This window comes from Paroedura picta, chromosome 6 (assembly GCF_049243985.1).
Source record: "Paroedura picta isolate Pp20150507F chromosome 6, Ppicta_v3.0, whole genome shotgun sequence".
NCBI lineage: Eukaryota > Metazoa > Chordata > Lepidosauria > Squamata > Gekkonidae > Paroedura > Paroedura picta.
This window is the reverse complement of record NC_135374.1, coordinates 60058738-60080150: the sequence shown is the minus strand read 5'-3', so window position 1 is coordinate 60080150 and position 21413 is coordinate 60058738. Positions and strand designations below refer to the sequence as shown.

At 39.5% G+C, this 21413-nt stretch overlaps 1 protein-coding gene across 4 annotated transcripts in view; it reads right to left on the bottom strand.

Annotated features, from left to right (window-relative positions):
- SIM2 (SIM bHLH transcription factor 2) overlaps nucleotides 1–21413 on the bottom strand; it is a 60682-nt gene that overhangs the window by 9785 nt on the left and 29484 nt on the right. For all 4 annotated transcript variants that reach the window (XM_077342676.1, XM_077342677.1, XM_077342679.1 and 1 more), the window contains 7 exons: nucleotides 20969–21077; nucleotides 16435–16520; nucleotides 10973–11172; nucleotides 8471–8577; nucleotides 5765–5912; nucleotides 3945–4113; nucleotides 1314–1719 (listed from right to left, as the gene is read on the bottom strand). In XM_077342676.1, coding sequence (XP_077198791.1) covers nucleotides 1314–1719; nucleotides 3945–4113; nucleotides 5765–5912; nucleotides 8471–8577; nucleotides 10973–11172; nucleotides 16435–16520; nucleotides 20969–21077 — 1225 coding nt within the window. The remainder of the gene's footprint in view (nucleotides 1–1313; nucleotides 1720–3944; nucleotides 4114–5764; nucleotides 5913–8470; nucleotides 8578–10972; nucleotides 11173–16434; nucleotides 16521–20968; nucleotides 21078–21413) is intronic.

The window sequence follows — 21413 nt, the reverse complement described above, 5'->3', positions numbered from 1 at the left end:
AAGCTTGGAACTAAAAGAAATTGTTTGAAATTATTTCCTGTGACTCAAGGCTGTAAAATGTAGAAGCCTCTTCACAAATGACCTTCTGCATGTATGTATAACAGAATGGTCAATCTAACTTCTTTTTAATGTCCAGGAATAATAATTTTCAATTAGACTATGGGGCCAATATTGTATAATGGTACAGTGGTATTATTGAATAATTCTACTATTTGTGAGGCTATCATTTGGGCCTAAAATTATTTTTAATTATTTGGTAATGTATTTTTCTTATAAATGAGCATTTTTAACTTTCTGTGTAGAAAAACCAAATTATTAGGCTACTAGGGGCAAAGCCCATTGTATCCAGGAATACAACGGGTGCTAGTGCTTGGCGGTTGGAAGAGGAAGGGGAGGAGTTGTCCAGTCTGTAAGGGCATGGGGTTGAATGTGTGTGTTGTGTGGGAGGTTGTGGTGGCGTGGTGGCAAATGAGGGCATGGGTGTGGAGATATGGGTGTCAAGAACCTGTGGCTTGGAATGTTCGTTGAGTGTGGTAAAGGACTGGCCTTTGGGAATTGTGGCATAGTGGTTACAGATGAGCTTTCCAAAGCCGTGTCTTCAGATATGTGAAGGGAAAAATCAGACTGGAGACTCTTCTTAGGGACTATCTCTGATGGCTAGATATGGCAGTGGAAGATTTATGCATTGTTTTTGCTTTTAAAATAATTCTGTGGGAACAGCATGAGGACAGGGGTGTGCAAATTCCCCCACACACTATTTTTTAAAATAATTATCAACCCGCCGCCACTCCTGCTATTATGTGTACCACAGAGAGTAAAATAGGTGATCTCTGCTAGTAGAGATGTTCTACACTGAAAGAAAGTTCTATGAATGCACCTCATGAAAAATCAAATCAAACTGAACCTGGGCCTGTTATAGGTTATAGATGTAAAAATAAAAAATCAACGTAATCAACGTAAATTCCTCTTAAATATTACTCATGTCACATTCAAACAAAAATGTAAAATGTAAACAACTCAAATGCAAACTTGAACATAAAGGCTACTGTTTACACAGTTTTGAAGCCAGATTTAGAATCTGTCCTTATTTAATAACCAGTCAGTCTCTTAAATTGTTATGAAAGGCATAATTTCAATGTTCAAACATTTTAAGCAGCAGTGGAAAAAAGTGTAAAAATACATTTTTGTAATTCAAGAGTTTTTCATGACAAAAGACTAAAAACTAACGTAACTAAAAAGAATTTTAAATATAAACTTTCCCCCCCTTGAGTATAGCTGTTACAAATTTGTTTTCCCCTTCATGAAATACATACCTTCATAGCCCTGTAAGAGATTATGGCGTACAGTGCTTGCTGGCTGATCAGGAGGATTTTTAGGTGGTTGACTGCTTGGTACAAGAGAATTGGCATAGTGCCATTGGCACTCCCCACTTGTCTGTAGTGTACTTAAGAAAAATCGAGCTACTTCGCAAGGTGTTCCTTGAGACTGCCCAAATTTAGAAGGCAGCATTTGTTTTTTGCTACTGAATACATGAGGGTCTACAGGAAAGTGTCCATAATGGTAAGAAAAAGGTAAGCTGTATGACGGGGTATATAAAAATTCACTGTTTTCTGAATGGAAGGCTTGTTCTTGGATGGTGGCAGGATTTGCTGTGGAGTTGGATCTCCAGCTTCCACCCTGGCTACATTCCAGTTTGTCTGTCTGGAAGGAGCCGTATTGCTGAAAAAGCAAATAAAAAGAAAGAAAAGTGTTTAATAGCTGACTCTGAAATCTGTCAGTATAACAGACTAACAGAGTGCACTGCAGCCAAGTACTGCCTACATATAAACAAAGAGGAGTTGGCAATGGTTAATTTCTAAAAAGGGGAAGTGCTGGGGCTCAAACCTTCTTGGACTCGTGCCATCTGACCTAGTAGACGCCAAGTTTCTTAATCTTAAGTGTACAGGGCAGGCTATGAGTATTCAGTGGTGAGATGGGGAGGCTCCATGTACATGCTCAGATGCACTGTTTTATTTTACCTATATTTCACTAAGCTGAGAAACTGAACAGATAGATGTCCCAGTTTTGAGCCCTGGCAAAATTAAGGCACAGGAGATTGAGAAGCTGTAAGGAAAATCCTAAAACTGCAGGGAGGTGACTTTCAATTATTGCTTTCTTTCCACTGAGTCAGTATTGAATAAACAATATTGAATAAACATGGATCAGGGATACATTAACAATATTTAACAGCAGCTATTATAATTTTGATTACAGCTTTTACCAGAAGTTAGGTGTTAAACTTCTAATGAACAAACATTGTTTTAACTAATTTAACTAATTTAACAAAATTGTTAGCCAAGCATTCTGCATTTAGAGATGACTTTGTTTGCAATTAATCTGTGATCCACAGTTTTGGAAAGTGCTGCTTATGAGGAATTTACAGAACACCAGCAGGTAATGGCCAGTGTTCTTCAAATACTGTAGAGGCAGCTAGAATTAGCGGAGGTCCTCATTGTTAAGAAGATACATCTGTTAAAAAGTAAGGATTTTAGAATAATTTATCTTAGCAGCCATGAGCCATTGCATTGTTAATATTTACATTTGGATAGTTCCTATATGTACTAAGAAAGCCAGTTCCAAGTGGGTAGCCATGTCGATCTGAGGCAGCAGAACAAAGTTTAAGTCCAGTGGCACTTGTGTCTGAAGAAGTGTGCTTGCACATGAAAGCTTATACCTTGAATAAAACTTTACTGGTCTTAAAGGTGCCTCTGAGCTCAAACTTTGTTAAAAACCCCAATGGTCACATAATGTTTGTACAACTGAAGTCATTTGGTTAATAAAACTCAAGGGAGGCAGAAAGATAGTGTTCCTCCCACTTATTTTGGATGCAAGTTCAAGTTGCAGAATATTTATTTTATTCCATTTGTTGGTTCCATTGTTCTTGGCCAACTTTTATGCCCCTTTCAACTACTCCATGTCCAGAAATCTTTTGTATTTTACTAGCCTTCAAAGTCAATATTCATGAGATTTTGTGCTGGCTTGTTTCCTATAACTCGTTCAGTTGTCCAATAGATTCAAATTTTCTGCAGACTTATACAGCTTGCCTACTGTAACACTCACCTCAAATACCTGAAATGGGAAGGCCTGGGGAGGAGGGGGCAGAATTTTTTTTTCCTAAAAATTTTTTTACCTAAGTCATTTTTCCCCAGAAAAATTGAAACAAATGGATTATGAAATGTTTTCTTTTACAATGATAACATGTTTATGACATATATTTAATCCTCCAATATTATTTCTAAAAATTATGTAGCATGAAGTAAGACTAAGTATATGTGAGATTATGTAAAGTATCGAATAATTGCATTTCCTGTACACTGAAAATAAGCACATGCTGAAATACAATTCAAATATTGAGAAAATACTGAGGCTACAATTGTCAAATGCAAGATGCATTTCTGTCTCTAGAGGGCACTGCCCAAGATAAAGAAAAATATTTTAGTTTCCTCTGCTTGTGGGATTCATCTTGTTGGTATAGTTCCTTGATCTGTTTCTGTCTCAGCTGCTTATAGTATGGAGGAGCTGGAGGATTAGAGGAGAAAATTTTCTTAGTTTTTAATGTTGATAGTTTCTTCAGTTTTTATTGGTTCTTTGCCTGCTTTCATAAACTGGCAAACAAGATTCACTATAGTTCAGGTGTTCTTTACATTTCAGTACCTTGTAGTTCCTTTGTAACAAAAAAAGTTAGAAAGGTACATTTAATTTGTTATTGTTTTATTAATCAGCTGTACCTTTAACATACCAAACACAATACTTCTATGCCAAGTCTATTTATGCACACTATATTTTATATTCCCAAAGTAACAAAGTGACTTCAAATCTAAATTTTTCCAAAAACGTTTTAAAAATTCTGTAAGAAAACAATGAAATTTGTCTAGAAATTTTATTTATTCAGAATAAGGGTTTACCTGCTGTGGATAAGGAGTTGTTCTAAGTTTTGACTTCATTTTATTACTTCTAGGTTTTGTTGCTTTTCGGGTTTCTTGTGAGGTAGATACTGAGCTTCTGCATGAAAATTGTGACTTTGAAATGGTGATCTGGTCCAGTGATAACTGAAGTTCCTTGTATTCTATTTCGCTGCCAAAAAATCATTTCAACAATGGTTTTAAAAATGTTTATCTTTTTTTTTACTCATGTCTCCTATCTACGTAAATATAGCATTAAATATTATAGGGTCAAAGAAACTTGGGTTAAAGTGCTTACAAATTCATTCATGCTCCCCAAAGCACATGAAAGATTTAAGTTAAGATGCCTGCATTCAACTTTAGAACTTGTAACTTTTGGCACCCTGTAGACTAGTGGTGGCAAACTAATTAGTTATAAGAGCTCTAACATAAATGTAACTCAGTTGGGCTTATATACCATAAATTATCAAAGTACAAAGTGGGGTTTTAAAATTTTGCTTTCAGAAATCTTAATACAGCATTTTATAGTCATATTTTCAATAATTGCTCAAAAAAACCTAAATGTAACTGAAAACTATTGCTATTGTTTTTCTGATGGCAGAAATAGGAGCTCTGGAGAGTTTATAGGGACTAATTTCCCCTACATCCCTGGTAAGGATACTACTGACTTTTTGACATTTATCTTCAACAGTTGGACCCATAACTGTCAGAACCATGTTGATTCTGCCAAGTGGTTGTAATCTTACTGTATATGTTTCCATCATTTTCCCTCCCTCATCCTGTGTATGTTTGCCACTATGGGGCTCTGCTATCTAAATTGCCCAGCTGGGGAACTGCTTTAGTATTGTAAATCATTATGGCATTTATTGAAGCATTGGTCTGTAAAAGCTGTGGAATCTCCAGTTCTCACCTGGAGATCCCTGGGTCTGGACAAAGTCTAATAGCGGATTTGAATGTTGTTTCTGTTTCATCTACATTCCTATGTTAGTTTGTTATGGTTAGATGGGTCGACTGACTCTAGAGAGTTATGGCCATTCCTATGTTAGTTTGTTATAGTTAGATGGGTTGACTGACTCTAGAGAGTTATGGCCCTTCCTGCTTGTTACATGCTAACCTCCCATGATATCTGTCCTTGGGTCTCACAGAGAAAGTTCCCAGCTGTCTGGCTTTTTTTCCTTTGAAGCTTCCCTCATTAATTGGATCCCACAAGGGGATCCCCATGTATTTCTGCCATGATATATGTTCTATTGATTTAGTAAGCTTCCTTAGACATTAGTGTATGCCCTGATGTTACCTAGATGCTCTCATTTGACACCCCAAGGTCAATTTCCTGTTGTTGTATTTTATGCCTGCCATACTCCCTGCACATTCATTCACTCCTCCTCCTTCACCATCCTGTGTCATCTTACCCATTTGGTCCCTTAGTTCCCAGGATTGCCCACTCTCTTGATGTCTAGCCTGTTATCTCCATATCTACAAATGATGACTTCTTTTGAACTGTGCCTGGTTTGGATTCCCAGGGGAGTGGGAGCTCCTTGAAACCTCTATAATCTGTACCCCATGCCTATTGAGTCAGTTCTAACTATGATCTCGTGTAGTTACTTTCACAATAACTAATCTCCAGGCCAATATTAGATAGGTTGCACCAAAGTAATATCATTTTTCTCTGGAGAAATGAGGCAAATTTGAAGACATTTTGCCACAACATTATTAAAATGTAATTCCAATACAAAAGAAAAGCAAGAAGGACAATTAGGTACAAATAGGCAGAGGACAATGGATGAAATTAATGTGGCAGAGGGTAGTAGGAAAAAGGGACTTACGTTAGGACATAATTGACACTCACTATACAGTGAGGTCGTGATGAACGGCTATTGTGCACAATGGTAGCATAGCTCTGGACCCACACCCAGCCACCGTTCTTTGACAGCAGTCGGTAGTACTTGGTTGTGACTTGTCCTTTCACCAACACTATAAAATATAATGTTAAATGTATTTAATTTCATAAATGTTTGAAAACTTTGAAAATCATCTTTATGCCCTACATCTGCTCTACAGAGCTCAAAAAAGGTGCTGATGCAGTTTTCAGGCAGTCTTCTATCCAAGTCATAAGCACATCCAAACTTTGCTTCACAGAAAGCTACATCATGTCCATTCTGATTACATAACTTCGATTTAAGGTAAAGGTAAAGGTATCCCCTGTGCAAGCACCGAGTCATGTCTGACCCTTGGGGTGACGCCCTCTAGCGTTTTCATGGCAGACTCAATACGGGGTGGTTTGCCAGTGCCTTCCCCAGTCATTACCGTTTATCCCCCAGCAAGCTGGGTACTTTGATTTATTGGTTTATAAAAAGAGAAGCAAATAAAATTTGACTAAAATTCAACTTCCTAAGCAAAGACAAGGCTACTATTCCTGTTTGGAATCTCATATAGGACAAAATGGCTTGGGGTGGGGGTCTTTTGGAACAGACAAGCAGTGAAAAGAGAAGTACACAAACATACACCCTACTGTTTTGATGAAGCTGCTGCTGTCCTGATCCCACCCTTAGTAAGCCTTTCCTCCCAAAAAAGTTACACCTTTCTGAAAGGGGAAGTGTTATATTTTGGATTGAGTCTGATTGGTCATTTTGATCTTGCATCATCATCATTATATAGTCAGAGAACAGAATTGAGAAACTTCATTAAAGCCTTTCTAGAATAAAGGATGGAGGAGGGTTTTTTTGTTAATAACCAAGGCAATCTGTGCAGAGTCCCCTTAGTAACACATTAAACAAGGTCTCTAAGGGGCAACTGTACTCAAATCTAGATGTTCGACTACAGACCAACATGGCTGTCTCTGAAAATATCCTCATGTGTGGAGCTGGACTTCTTGAGTTCACTGCAATCGGCCAAATAAGCTTGATAAATACTACTCAGTAGTGTTACTTTAATACTTTTATCTAGCCATGTTTTCTTCTTTATGCCATCTGTGCATTCACTTAAATGGAGCTAAAGCAAAAGTAGCTTAGGCTCCAAAGGGAATGAGCTACTTCTTTGAACAAGCCTGAGGGTTAGGAGTGCTTTCCTACTCTATTCTTTGAACAATTCTAAGATTTATTTCCTCAGAGTTCAACTTAGAGATCTAGCTCAATAAAATCAGAGTCCAACAAAGATTTATTCACGGCACGAGCTTTCAAGTGCAAGCACTCTGGTACTATCTAAATAAATTATCTGAAGCGGACAAAGCAGACCAAAGGTACTTCACACCTTATCTCAGGGCTCTGCTTTGCGTGTTCATTTTATCAGACTTGGCCCAGCCCACTGCTTTTCTTTCTTCTTTAGGATTGCAACTAAAGCCAGCCAGCTTGCTAGGAGGGTGATCTAAAAATTTAATAAACACTAGCTTCAAAGCCCATTCCTAGGAACGGGCCTTGAAAGGGCCCCCTCCCCTGGCCCGTGGCCAGGCAACTTAAGGTGGCTTTGGGTTGCAGCTTGCAGCCAGATCAAGTGGGGCGGGCAGGGGCTGGACAGCTTGTTAGCAGGCCTGGGACAGAGCTCCTTTGCAGACCGGGAAGCCCTCGTTAGCAGGCCCGTTAGCAGGCCCAGCCTAGCAGGCCAAGAGGCCCTCATTAGCAGGCCCTCTCCCCTTACCTGCTGCTGACTACAGGCACTGAGGTGCGTCTGAGAGTGAAGAGGCTAGAGTCCAGGGATGGAGGGTGGGAGCTGCAGGGGCAGGGCCAATCAGGGCGGTTGACCCTATTCCAGCTTGGACAGCCGGACACGTTACACAAATATATAGAGGAACCATGGATAAGGATAAACAAGCAACCTCATTGGCACCAACAGGAATGAATGAAATGCTTGCTGCATTACTTTCCATTTCCATGCCTCCACTTGGTACTCCTTTGACCTGAGATGCTACAAAAATATGGAGCATGGTGAGCCTAGAAGCTATCATAGGCATAAGCCACTACTCATTGCTTGCTATTTGTAACATGAAAAAGCCAAACCAAACCACAATGCAGATAGATGTAAGGCCACAGTGCTACAGTGAGATCCCACAGGCTGCATGTGCATTCAGTCTGCAACATATCCAAATCATTAGCAGCACTTCTTTCCTGTCTTTCTCCACATAAGACAGGAGAAATAGTTTTATGGGGAAATAGTTTTATTACAGCTTCCTTTTAGCTTATTTAAAAGTACTAGATTGTTCTCTGTAAATTTCAACATCATGTTAATACATGATCATCAGACTGCGCAGCATGTATTCAGACGGATGGTCTTTTAATGTTTATGCTGGTCAAGACAGTTACTGATTAATTATAAGGAAGCTGGGTAACAATATTCTGCAGAAACATAGTTCATAAATTTTACACATCTTACTAATGTGTATGACTTGTTATTTTTATTGATTTTTCTTCTGATTACTGACATTTGTCAAGTTTTGATCAATTCCAATTACCGAGTAAAAGTCTATTAAATGGAAAAATAAGGTGAGCCTTCACTATGTATTACTATCGAATCATTTTACTAGTTTTCCATTTACTTACAAAGATGGTGAGCATATCGTAAATGAAATGCATCACATCCGTGCACATGATGGTAGAGAGTTTTCTCTATCAGATCTTGCGGCTCATATCCAGTTAATTCAGTCACTCTAAAACAGAAAACATAGCTCATAGGCCGGTATTTCATGGTATTAAACAAAAATTGAATTGCCCTAAAGATGAAGTTGAAATAAACTGCATGAAATTGCTTAAATGGGAGTGCTAAAAACCTTTTAGAATTGTTAGCTTATTTTAACCACATTGATACACAGTTTCATATACAAAACCCATTAAGACATCCTAGGCTGAATCTGCACTTATTTTGTTTATTCTATTGTGGATCCTGCTGAATCCAGATAGATTTGAACTCTGGTCTTCCTCTCCCCCCCCCACTGAAACAGAAAAGTGTTCTGCACGTGCTTAGGGAGGCTCAGAAGGGGAGGGGGAAGCCAAGCACAGCAGGAGCCTCTTTCTTTTCTTTTCTTGAACAATTCTTGCTTCTCGGCAGACAGGTATTTGGTAGGCTGTCTATTAAATAATTAATTGGGACTGAGTGTTTGCTCATAGCCACAAATGAACCATGGGTATGAGGTATTCTGCAAGGCTGCCAAAACTTCTGGAAGAGGATTTGATTACTTAACAGCTAGCAAGATTTCAGGCCTGGAGGCCACTTGGAGCTTCCAGGAACATTCCCAAGGGTTGTGGCCTGAGTTAGCATTGGGTACTCACTGGACCCACAGCTAGCTAATAATTGAGTCCTATGGCCTTGGTGGGATCTTGGTTCATTCCTAAGATAAAGACGAAGCACAAAATTTATGCTTGGGTCTTCATGCACTCATCCTGTTTTTTCAGCTGAGTGAGTAGTGAGAAGGGAATACATCCCATATCTAATAGAACATTTTTTCACTCAAAGCTTTCAGTGTCTTGTCTGCTTCCTTCCTCCTGTGCAAAGAGGAGCTACTCAAGTAAACAGTAAATGGAGCCCTTTCTTAACTCCTAACAAATTTCCATTTACCTTTTTCAGACTTCATGAATGTGGCAGGAGTAAAGGGGACTATGATCACTTTATAAATTAAAGAGCCTGAATGAGAGAATATTAAGGTGCCTTAGAAATGGTGAAAAACAGCAGTCTTCAGAACAGCTGGAAGAAGATAATTTAAGATGGAAATTACAGAATAATGAGACTTTGATAAATAACTCCTACACAGAAAGGATGTTGAGGCACTACAGGAAGTAAAATTATAGGCTCTATTAATTCTTCACATGACTTCTGAAATACTGTCTCTACACAAGATTGCCAGTGGAGATGCAGTGTGATACAATGGCTAGACTAAAAGTAGGAGACCCACGCTCTAAGGGCACTTTGCCATGGTGACCTTGAGCCCATTATACACAGTCAAATTTACCTGTCTCAACAAATTCTGATAAAATGGAGAGGGAAGATTCATAGGTGCGTGCTACCCTGAGCTATATGATTGAATTCCTCTGAGATTCTCCTAGGTATCAATGTGCTAAATCCATAATGTGATCCAGTTGTCTCCTCTTCTAACCAGGTAACAACAGATACAGTGATTTTCCTACTTTCAATGGGCTTAGTAAGGGGCCTGCTAATTATAGAATGGTTTAGACAGGACCAAGAAGCTCTGTTTTGGCCAAAACCAAATCTTACCAACAATATAACAACTAACTTTCTGTGTAAATAATCTCAGCACTGATTTTTTTGTAACAGGAAGTCCTATGTATCTATCTATATCTATAAATATGTACCTTTGCAGATCAGACATATAAATGAATTAGCCTTATATTTAATGAGCATGCAAGAAAAATGAATTCATACTAAGATTGTTACCAACAACTGCCATCAGCATGCATCTTTATCTACCACTGCTGTCATAAATTCATGGTTAAACATTGAAGTAAAGATTTCAGTTTTATCTCCAAAGACTCATCATCATCGTCATCCCCCCACCATTTTACTCTCACAATAATTCCAGGAAGTGGTGTGTGTGTGTGTGTGTGTGTGTGAGAGAGAGAGAGAGAGATGAGTATGAGTGACTGTGCCTAATAACAACTCTACACATTCTAACATGTATGAAGCTTTGCAAAAATATCCTGTTTGAACTTTGCTATCTTTGCAGTGGAAAAATGTAGCATTCTGCACAATTTCAAGAATACCAGCTCTTCAAACAAAACCTCCAAACTTAGTCTTCCTGTAAATCCAGTTTAATGCAATTATATTTCAGTTGCAGAATTAAAAATAGAAAACACAACCCTGATTTCAAAGATAATGACCACTGTAGACATTAAATTTTATAGTACACTATGTCCTGTTGCAGGTGTAATAGTTTGCTGCTTCTCTCTTTAAGTATTCTGTAAAGCCTTGTGTCTTACCAGAAAACTTAGTTTGCAAATATCTTAACCCAAACAAAACAATTATGTTGTTATTTAATGTAATTAGGAATATAGAAGAGTATTACAGAAATTCTTTAACTATTTTTTACTTACCTGGAATCTAGGAATATTAATTTTAAGTCCAGGCTTGCTCTGAACATAAACATGTTGCTATGAAGTTTGATCTCAGTTATTGCACTAGGAGGTAAAGACTGCCCAACAGCAACCAGCCCCACGATTTGGTAACAGGATTCATACAGAGACATATCCAACATGTACTGTCTTATCTTCAAATAGCCACTGCAATGGATCACCTATTATGGAGTGAAAAAAGTGTAAATCTGTGACAGACAAGAAAGACTGAATCTTGAAAAACAAAATCTATTTTTGTTATAAGGTTTTTCTTTTATAAATAGCCTATTGAAGTTATACAAGTCTAATACAAGTTACTTCTTTATGTTAAGCAGTTTAACAAGTAGCCAGATCAAGTTTATCTATACAGTCACAGACCAAAGTGCAAATAAAACTTTTAAACTTTTAAATTTAACAACTATAGAAAACTACAAAGCAGGTCAAAAAGAGTGACACAATACCATTTGCTGTTTATATGCGCAAGTTTCGTTATCAAGATTTCATTAATCATGTATACATGTATGCACTGAAAAAAGGTTTGTGATGGTAAAGATTCACCATAAATACAGCATACCTCAGACTGGGAGGTAGAACACAACGGAAGGGCCTGATCCTATAAACATTTACACAGCAGTCTCATGAAGTTCAGTGGGGCTTACACTCACATTACTACTCAGGACCTCGACCTTAATCATCTTTAAACTCTTCCTTCCCTAATCAGTCATTCCAGTCCTTGGTGATAACAGCTGTCTGTACAAACAAGGAACTTTTCATTTGACAAGACAAAAAATGTCCACTAGATTAACCAACAGAAATAGCTGTAACCATGGAGGACCAGACTAGGAAGGCTGGAAGCCTAGAAGAGCAGCTTTTCCTAGGAAAGAACGTGAGAGCACAAATATAAATATGAGAAAGGGTGTCATTTTTCTACATTTCTGCTTCTGGTGAGCTTTTTCTCATATACACTCTCAACTAGCCTTAGATTTGGAGCAAGGAGTTGTTTTGCCATTTCTTTCTCTCCCCCATCACATTCTCATGCCTCTTAAATTGGGGACCCTATGGAAATCCAGGTCTCCACAGCTCACCACCTATCAGCAGAGGTGCAATCAACCACAGGATATCCTGTTCACCAGCTGCCTCTGGTCCCCCTGCTGCTACAACAGAAAAACTCAAGCCTAGACTGGCTTCCTTTCCTCTGTAATAATGTTGCTATGTTGAGCTAGATGATGACTCAGGACATCGCTTGTTTCTTGGTGATCAGGCATCTATTCAGGAGTGAATATTTTCAAACAGGCAATTTAGACACCAATCCCTGATACTTGGGCATCATTCAAGTGATGAGGATGGTCCTAGGCATTAAATTTAATTTTATTCACAGAACAAAAATACAAAGCTGAATACAGCCTTCAGCACCAAAATGGCAGAGTTATACTGCTTACTATATATATGATGATGCCCCTATATGCAATACAGCACATACTTTCCAACATCCATTGTGAGTTTAGTTCCTGTGGTACCCCTTATCAAGTGACAGTATGGATACCTGTGAAGCCATTCCACAATTCCCACAGCAGTCCCACATGCTGCAGGATCTGCTCTAATTTTCTTTTGTTGCCTGGGAGGCTGTCATCACTGTTAGGCTCACACTGTGCAAACATTTTCCATCATTTGTGGGGAAACATGTTGTCCCTACACATTTGCCCAGGTCAGACAGACATGAATTTTACTGCTTATAGCCTTATGCCCGGGTGAAATGTTTCCCTTCTCCATTCTTATCTACTTGCATGTTGAAAGGAAGATGTCTCACCCTTTTCCTCCACTCTCTTTCTATCTATGGTCCCCTGCATTATCATGCAGCCCAGACTTTAAATACTTAGCTGCAGGCTCCACAGCAGTCTCACTCTCTATCCACATCCGGGCATCCCTATCACCAGAGGAGCAATCAGCTGTTAATCAGGCTTAGCTGTTTACTGCCTTCTTCAGACCACCTCACTGCTCTGGCAACAGAGAGGCCTGACTAGCTTGCTCCCCTTCACATGTGATATCAATGGGATGAGCCAGGAATGGCTACAGGCAGTGCCTTTCTTCCAGCAGCTGTGTGTCTTCTTCAATGAACCTGCCTTGATGATCCCTCACAACAAATAAGACTGCACTCTTGCATCGCTACCTAGAAGTAAACCCCAACACAACAGGACAGTTCCAAGCAAAAATACACAGGAACTAGGCTATAAACTTGTATTGTGGCACATGTGTAATAAAAGAGGAACGCAAGAGATTCATGACAGAAGGTGGGGGCAGAGAAGAAAGGCTAGCAACAGAAAGACCATGCATAAAGCTTTGGAGTAGAGAGAGAAGAACAAGACAGTAATATAATTAGGATGCCACTTTCAAGAAATCACTGTATCTTAAAGCTGCTTACTGTACTTCAGCCGGGAGAGGTGGGGACAGTTTTGTAATTTGTAAAATATGCTCAACTAGCTTTGAACTTCTATTGTCAAACACTTAAAGTATGGTGTATTCAAGCAACACTGGTCTATCTGCCCTCTGCAAATAACTAATCTGAATAACTACAGGGTTGTTTCAAATGATCCTCTGTTGGACAACATAGGACAACCCCTGAAGTGCTTGGATAAAAAGAATATTTTGAATTCACATCAACCAGGATACACAATGGATGGGTAGTAGTTTTGGTATACCATATTCCAGCCAGGTGGAGTAACTTTGTAAATCATTGGACACCATAGAATAGTACTCTGCTAATTATTCTAAAACTTGCAGCAGCATCTGATTCAACAAGACTACAAAATCCCTCCAGAATTTGTGTCAGATGGCAAGTTAGTAGCATAGGATATTACCAAGTAACTATCACTCGAGCCCAGGGATTCCCAATGAAGGGTCCGTGTGAGCTCCAGAGGGAATCTGCAGCCTTTCCCCTCCTGCCTAAATGAACTTGGCCACAAGCTAGAGAACTGGCTGCCTCCACTCAGAGAGATTGGTGGATAGGCTGTGGGTGTACAAATCAAAGGGGAGGAGTCATTTGTGGCATGGTCCAGGCTGTCTTTTCAGCTTCTGCCCTTCTTTCCAGCCTACCTAAGGAGTAGCCACTGTAGTTGTAGTAAAGGAGAGGGAGTGAAAGAAGGGCAAAGGGTACGGCTGGTTATGCCACTTCCAGAGTGTGTGGCAGAGAAGCATGGCCAGCTGACCACTTTTCAGGGTTCTCAACGCCTAAAAATTTATTTCAGGGGCTCATCTATAGTCAAAAGGTTGAAAAAGGCTGCTCTAGCCCAGTGGTCACCAACCCCTGGTCCGGGGACCGGTCCCGATCCGTGGATCAGTCAGTACCGGGCTGCAGCTCCTCCTCGTCCTCCTCCCTGGCTGCTGCCTCGGGGGCTGCCCTGCCACTCTGCTGCTGGCTCACCTTTGGTGCTCTCCAGTGGCCACCATGGCTGGGGCTCCCCCTCAGCATAGCACTGCGCAGCTGCTGCTGGCAGTACCCCCCAGTGGGCAGCGGGAAGTTAGGGGCACCTGCGGGAAAGCAAGTGGAGCAGCGACATGCCTTGGTAAAAGACTACCCCCTCCCCCGGGCCTCAGTAAAACTGTCAAGTGTTGAACGGTCCCTGGTGATTAAAAGGTTGGGGACCACTGCTCTAGCCTATGGGAGACAGCCTCTTGTGGCGCAGAGTGGTAAGGCAGCAGACATGCAGTCTGAAAGCTCTGCCCATGAGGCTGGAGCAGCCGGCTCAAGGTTGACTCAGCCTTCCATCCTTCCGAGGTCGGTAAAATGAGTGCCCAGCTTGCTGGGGGGTAAACGGTAATGACTGGGGAAGGCACTGACAAACCACCCCATATTGAGTCTGCCATGAAAACGCTAGAGGACGTCACCCCAAGGGTCAGACATGACTCGGTGCTTGCACAGGGGATACCTTTACCTTTTACCTTTAGCCTATGGGAGCTAAAATATAAGTTTCTGAAAAATTCATTTAATTAGGTCCTTTAAACATATTTATTTAACTCTGGTAGTATAAGACAATTTGAAGTGTGTGGGGTCATCACTGAATCAATGATACCCACCTCCAATTTCTCTTTTCATCAAATGCAGGAACAATAGTTCAGTCCCTGAAATGCATACATGATCCACACAGTTATGGGCTAAATCAGGACAAACAAACTGAAGCTTAATCAAGAGAAGAAGTTAGGGCTGTCTGTTTTACCTGCTCAGGATAAAATATAAAGTCACAGCCTGAGAGTTCTCCAGATCATACACCAGTTTAGCCTAGAGACCCAGTTTTGATCCCTTCTCAGAGATGAAGATTTGTATTATCTACAGTTTATTATCTACACTGTGGTAACTTTCTGCATAATCATATGGAGCACTCCAATTCAGCCTTGCCTTCTATACCCTGGTTCAAAGTGCTGGTCAAGACTTTTAAATCCCTGTAAGTTATGGGGACTGTGTTCTTTCTCAAAGTGTAAGATTGATGAGGCAATCACAGCTCATGTCTCATAAGGACATCTAGGCCTCAGGTAATGTATTTTCTCCATCATAGTACCAACTTTGAGGAATTCTCTGCTGCTAGAGGCATGCTTGGCTTATTCACTGCTGGCTTTACAACGGCTTATTAAAAGGTAGCCTCTTCAAAATGGTTTTGGTGCTGGTTAGTGCCCAACAAGCTTTATTTACTGCTTATCATCTTCTGCATTTAATTATGACATTACAGATTTTAGTTTGATATTGTCATGGTTTTAGATGTTTAATTATTTCTATCATTATTGGCACTATGTATTTGATAACTGTACACGTTTCGGATGCCATTTCAGTGGTTTAGAATGTGTGGTATATGCACTTTAAACAAAATACAAATTCTGAAATATACACTTGTATTACACATTTTGTCTTCAAAAGATTAATATTCATGGCAGTCATAGGACCAACTAACAGGGTTATTTCAGAATAAATATATTGATTAATGTAATATGCAGGAAGAATTTTTACAAGAAAATAGATGTGGAAAATTATAGCAGCTGATAAACACATCTGTGTCAATTCTAATGAGGCAGAATAGGATCCTTATAGATCCAAGGACTGGGCAGTTCCAATACAGAACAATATCCAGATCACAATCTGTAGAATCCATGTATTTCATACTGAATAGTTTATAAATAATAAAGTTATAAAGATGTGTCCAGTAAGCTACAATTAAAATTTGTAATTCGGTGACAGGATTATCAGAACCAGTCGAACAGATTGTGGATTATAATTACCATTAATTGGGGCTACACAGAATTTTCAAGGTGAAAGAGGGAGAAAGTTTAACTGAAAGAAGACACCTTATTTTCACATGTTCTCATCTGCTGCTTTACTTAATCTGAAGATTTTTTGTCATAATGTAAGCCTGTAAACTTAAAATCTGAGGCTCTGTGAGGATATCGAACATGTCCTTTACCTTGTAACCGCTACATGTCAGTCCCGCATTCCGCTTTGCCAAGACGCACTTCATTCGCAGGAAAAAAGATCGTTCTATTTCATACTCTGAAAACAAAATGCAAACATTTCAAGGTGCTACTTTTTGCCACTTTGCTGTATTGGGGGGGGGGAGATTTGTGGAAATAGTAAATTGTTTAAAGAGCTGAAACGGATATGAAAGCAATAATAGGCAGTTGCCAAGTGTCACAAAACTACCTTCTATTTCTCAATTGCTACATCCTTTTTTTGAGGACATATTTTATGGACAGACAAATTAAAATCCATGATTCCATTTTTACAGATGTCCTGAAGACATTCTAGTATCAGAATGTATACATGTAATTGGGTACATTTCTGCAACCATATGCAGGGCAACTCCAGTCTAATCCCACTGATAGAGCAATTCTAGGAACTAGGATTGCCAATTTCCAGATGGGGCTGGAGATATCTCATAATTACAACTGCTCTGCAAGGTAATGTACATTGGAACAAATTATCCCAATTTCAAGTATAGGCTAATGGGCTCTGAACTGAGAGAGAAATCAGTCTTGGAGTCCTAGAAGACAGCCAAATAGAAGTGTCAACCCAGTGTGCTGCAGCAGAGAAAAAGGCAAACTCTATGTTAAGGATTAGTAAGAAAGGGATTGAAAATAAAATGGCCAGTATTGTAATGCCCCTGTATAAATTGATGGTGTGGGCTCATTTGGAAAATTTTGTACAGTTCTGGTCACCATATCTCAAAAAGGACATTGCAGAGCTGGAAAAAGCACAGAAGAAGGCAACCAGGATGATTAGGGGATTGGAGCATCTTCCGTACAAGGAAAGTCTGAAGAGTCTGCAACTCTTCAATTTAGAAAAGAGACAACTAAGACAGGACATAATAGAGCAGCCTTTTTGACCATGAAATAATTTTTCAGTCTTTGAAGAGCCTGCGAAGTGATGTCAGTTGGCTCCACCTTCCTACCATGTCTCTGGAAGTGACATGTCACCGGAAGTGACATCACCCCCATTAACAGGCAAGGTCAAGGAGGACTAAGGGATGGAGAGACAGGAGGAGGTTTAAGGCAGGAGCAGGTGTGCAAGCTCTGCCCCCTCCTAGGGGCAGAAACCATGAGAGAACTCCCTCATGCTCAGATGGGGGAGCAATGGAAGTGGCCATTTCTCTAGCTTGTGGCCAAGTTCATTAAGGCAGGAAGGAAAAGGCTGAGTACCCTGGGGTCCATGGACCCATGGGTGGGAATCCGTGGGATAGAGGTTTATAAAATTATGCATGGGGTGAAGAGAGTTTACTTATTTATTTATAATTGGATTTATATACCGCCGTTCGCCAAAAGGTCTCACGGCGGTTCACAATAAAATATAAAATCAAAGTAAAACCCCATAAATACCCCATTATTACAATAAAAAGATGGCATTCTATTCTATAACTTTCCCCACTTTCCCTGCTTGTTCAGAGAGAGGTCGGACGTTAATTCTGTAAGAGAGAGAGGAAAGAAAGACTGGCCGATGGATTAGTTGAATGTCATCTGAATAAAGTCCTTAAGGCATTCTCTTCAAAGTGTCTTCCAGTAACTTCAGAATGTATACTTTATTTTCCCAGTTTATTCATTTGGGTTTATAAGCTGCCCTCTCTGCTCAAACAGGTGGTGAACAATATATGTCCAGCAATACAATTAAAACCACCATTTAACAATTCTAAAACCAATTCTAAAAAATTCTGCCATTGGATGTGAAGACCAGAACCTAGGGCAGGCCCAGGAGGCAACACAGGAGGGAAGTCATTTAGATGTTGATGTTTTTACTGGCCTCAACCATAAGCCTAGTGGAAGAGCTCTGTCTTGCAGGCCCTGCAGAACTCAGTGAACTCTGACAGGGCCCTGAAGTTTTCTGGGAGCTCATTTTACCAGGCAAGAACCAAGGCTGAAAAGGCCCTGTCTCTGGTTGAAGCCAGCCAAATTTCTCTGGGGAACGGGAATCATTAGCCTATTTGTGTTGGCTGAGCACAAGGTTTTTCTGAAGACATATTTAGAGAGTCAGTTCAGTAGGTATGCAGGGCCCAGGCTGTGTACAGCCTTGGTTAAAACAACATCTTAAACTTGACTCAGAATACAATTGGCAACCAGTGTAGCTGCTAGAAGAGAGGTTGGATATGAGCCCTCCAAGGGATCCTAGTCAGAATTTACCATTGCATTTTGTACCAATGGCAGTTTCCAGTTTAAGGTTAAGGGAAGGCCCACACAGAGCAACTTACAGAATTCCAGTCTAGAGGTTACCGTTGCATGGATCACTGTGGCCAGATTAGGCTCTAGGAATTTGGCTTGGTGAAGATTGAAAAATACCAGCAGGGCTACTTTTGTGACCTTTCAGAATGCTTACTAATAATATGATACAATACATAAATGCTTAAAATTATTTGGCAACTGTTTTTGTATACAAATGTGAATTATAACTATTATTACCCAAATGAGAGAAAGAAATACCATCCTAAATATAACAACACAATATAATTATTGGAACCTGCTAGCAAGAAACTATTTATGGGGTTTATTGGGGGACTGAATCCAGCAAACCGTTCTAATTTGTGCTGTTGTTGATAAAATACTTGACATTTTAGAGCTGCTGTCATCAAATAAATATATTCAACTCACATTGTCTTCTATTATATCTTCCTATAAACTGTTTATAAATATTTACCACATACAAAGCTGTACATGTGAGTTCCCTAAATTATGGCTTTCTTGCAAGAGTGGAAATATACCAGTTCTCTAGAATTCAGAGAAAGATTCTTAAACCCTGTTATATCTTAGTGCAGAAGAACCTAAACTGACGATGCCTACTCAAGCAAAATCACATCTTCTGCCTAGTGACTTCAATAAGGTTTGAATCTCCACTCTGCTATGGAAGCAGGATGGGTGATCTTGAGTCACAGCGTAACCTACTTCATTTGGTGGTTGTGAGGATAAATGCTGCAATCCTCTTTGAGTGAGAAAGAAAGGGTACAAACTAAGTAAATTATCTTGAAGAGCCACTAGCAGTCAGAAGAAACAATGTTGGACTAGAGGGTTCCATGGTCTGACTCTATGAAGCAATATCATAGGCTCATATTGTAGGCTCTACTCAGCCCCTGAATATCTCAGGATACTGGAGAAACACTAGGGATCCTTAGCTGTTTAATACACATCTAGATATTTGGATGATCTATTAGCTGCCTTGTGCAGTTTGTGTGACTCTTTCTCCTTCCCCTTGGACCAGAGCATGTCCTGAGGTGACTAGACTAGTGCAAGATGCCGCTTAGAAAAGGTAATGGTACACTCTGCAGATGGCTGTTTTTTTTTTATTCCGTGTAGGCTCATACATAGAGGGAAATGTTCCATCTACCTCTGCACAGATACTTGGAAGTCTATCCTGCCACCTAGTTTTTAGGTTTAATAATTCACATAGGAATGCTCTCTTTAAAGAAAATAACCAGTAGGTAAAATTCTAAGCAGTTTTTTTCCTGTATATGTTCTGATGCCAAACTTTGTACATAATATGAATTAAAACCAAGTCCACAGTTCATTCTTATGGGGAATGAACCACAGCAGAGGGCATAGTGGAAGAAGACTGGGACAATATTATATAGAGGCATGTTCCCCGTTTCTCCTCCTCAGCATACATTGGCCATTACTCTGATCAGGGTAGGTGCTAACATGCTTCTAATTTGCCCAGCTATCCTGCCCTCTCCAGTCGAATATAATGATTACTGTGTACATGCTGAGCAGAAGAAAGGGAGCCAGAAGATTCCACAACAAATATCCCCATTCTATGTAATTTCTTAAAATGAATCATTTGTGTCCATTGGATCTTTTGAGTCATTTGCCATCCTTTAGTTAGATATTTAAGGATTTAAAAATAAAATATCCATGTGCATTTAAATGTTTTGCTCTCACTTTGTAAACAAGATTCATGTCATGGTACAAAGAGTAGACACTGGCTTTTTATATTATTGTGTCTGTTCTCTCACACTGCATGTGACTATTAAAATGCTCTAGAAACTTCTGTGAAATTATATTTAGCTTTCATGCATCTCCAGATCTTCCCTGGCATGATGGAATGAAATTAGATCAATCTTCCTTGTGGTTTCTGTCTCTTTTGATGAAATATTACATAAATCTTCAAGAATGTTTGCTTGTAGGCAGCTGGGAAATGATCATCAAATCTCTTTATACTTATTCTGTAGTTCTTTCCTATTTTATACCTGTAGCCTCTAACTCTTAATTCAGGGAATAGGACCTAAAATGCATTTCTACTAAATAATGGTGAGACAAACTTTCACATATGATCTCTAATATAAAGTTTGAGGTAATGTTGTGAGAACTTGGTAAAAGTTGAAAAATGGTATTTGAATACAACCAATTCTTTAAAAACTCAGTGTTGGCTAGAATCCCATTTTGCATTATAGCATTAGCGCACTAAGATGAGTCCTACATCGGCTCAGCTTTTTACTTTCATATGATCACTTCTTGTAAAACTACCTTGTAAGAGATGAGGATGAAGAGGCTGGTGAGCTGTTAAAACTGCTGTCATTTCATCATGGTCTGATGGATGTATATATTCATAAATACTATTACCAGTGAGTTCCACCTGTTGAAAAGACATTTAACACATCAAAACAGGCTTTTAAGAGTATTATTATTCAAAGATCTCTACATGCATGTGATTTCCACATACATCCTGCATTTTTAACACTTATGTGTCTTTTTGAAGCAAAGCAGCTGTCAAGCTGTAATCATAACTTAATGTAATCATAACATAAGCCCTCTTAGTCTGACCATTGTCTCCAATGATCCAGTTGCACCATGCATTATCTGAAGACTGGATGATGTCTATACCAATTGCAACATACAAATGTTTCCTACAAAGAATGAGTTCACTGTGAACTCCTGTGGTGAATATTAGTGCTTCTCTACTCACACCGTT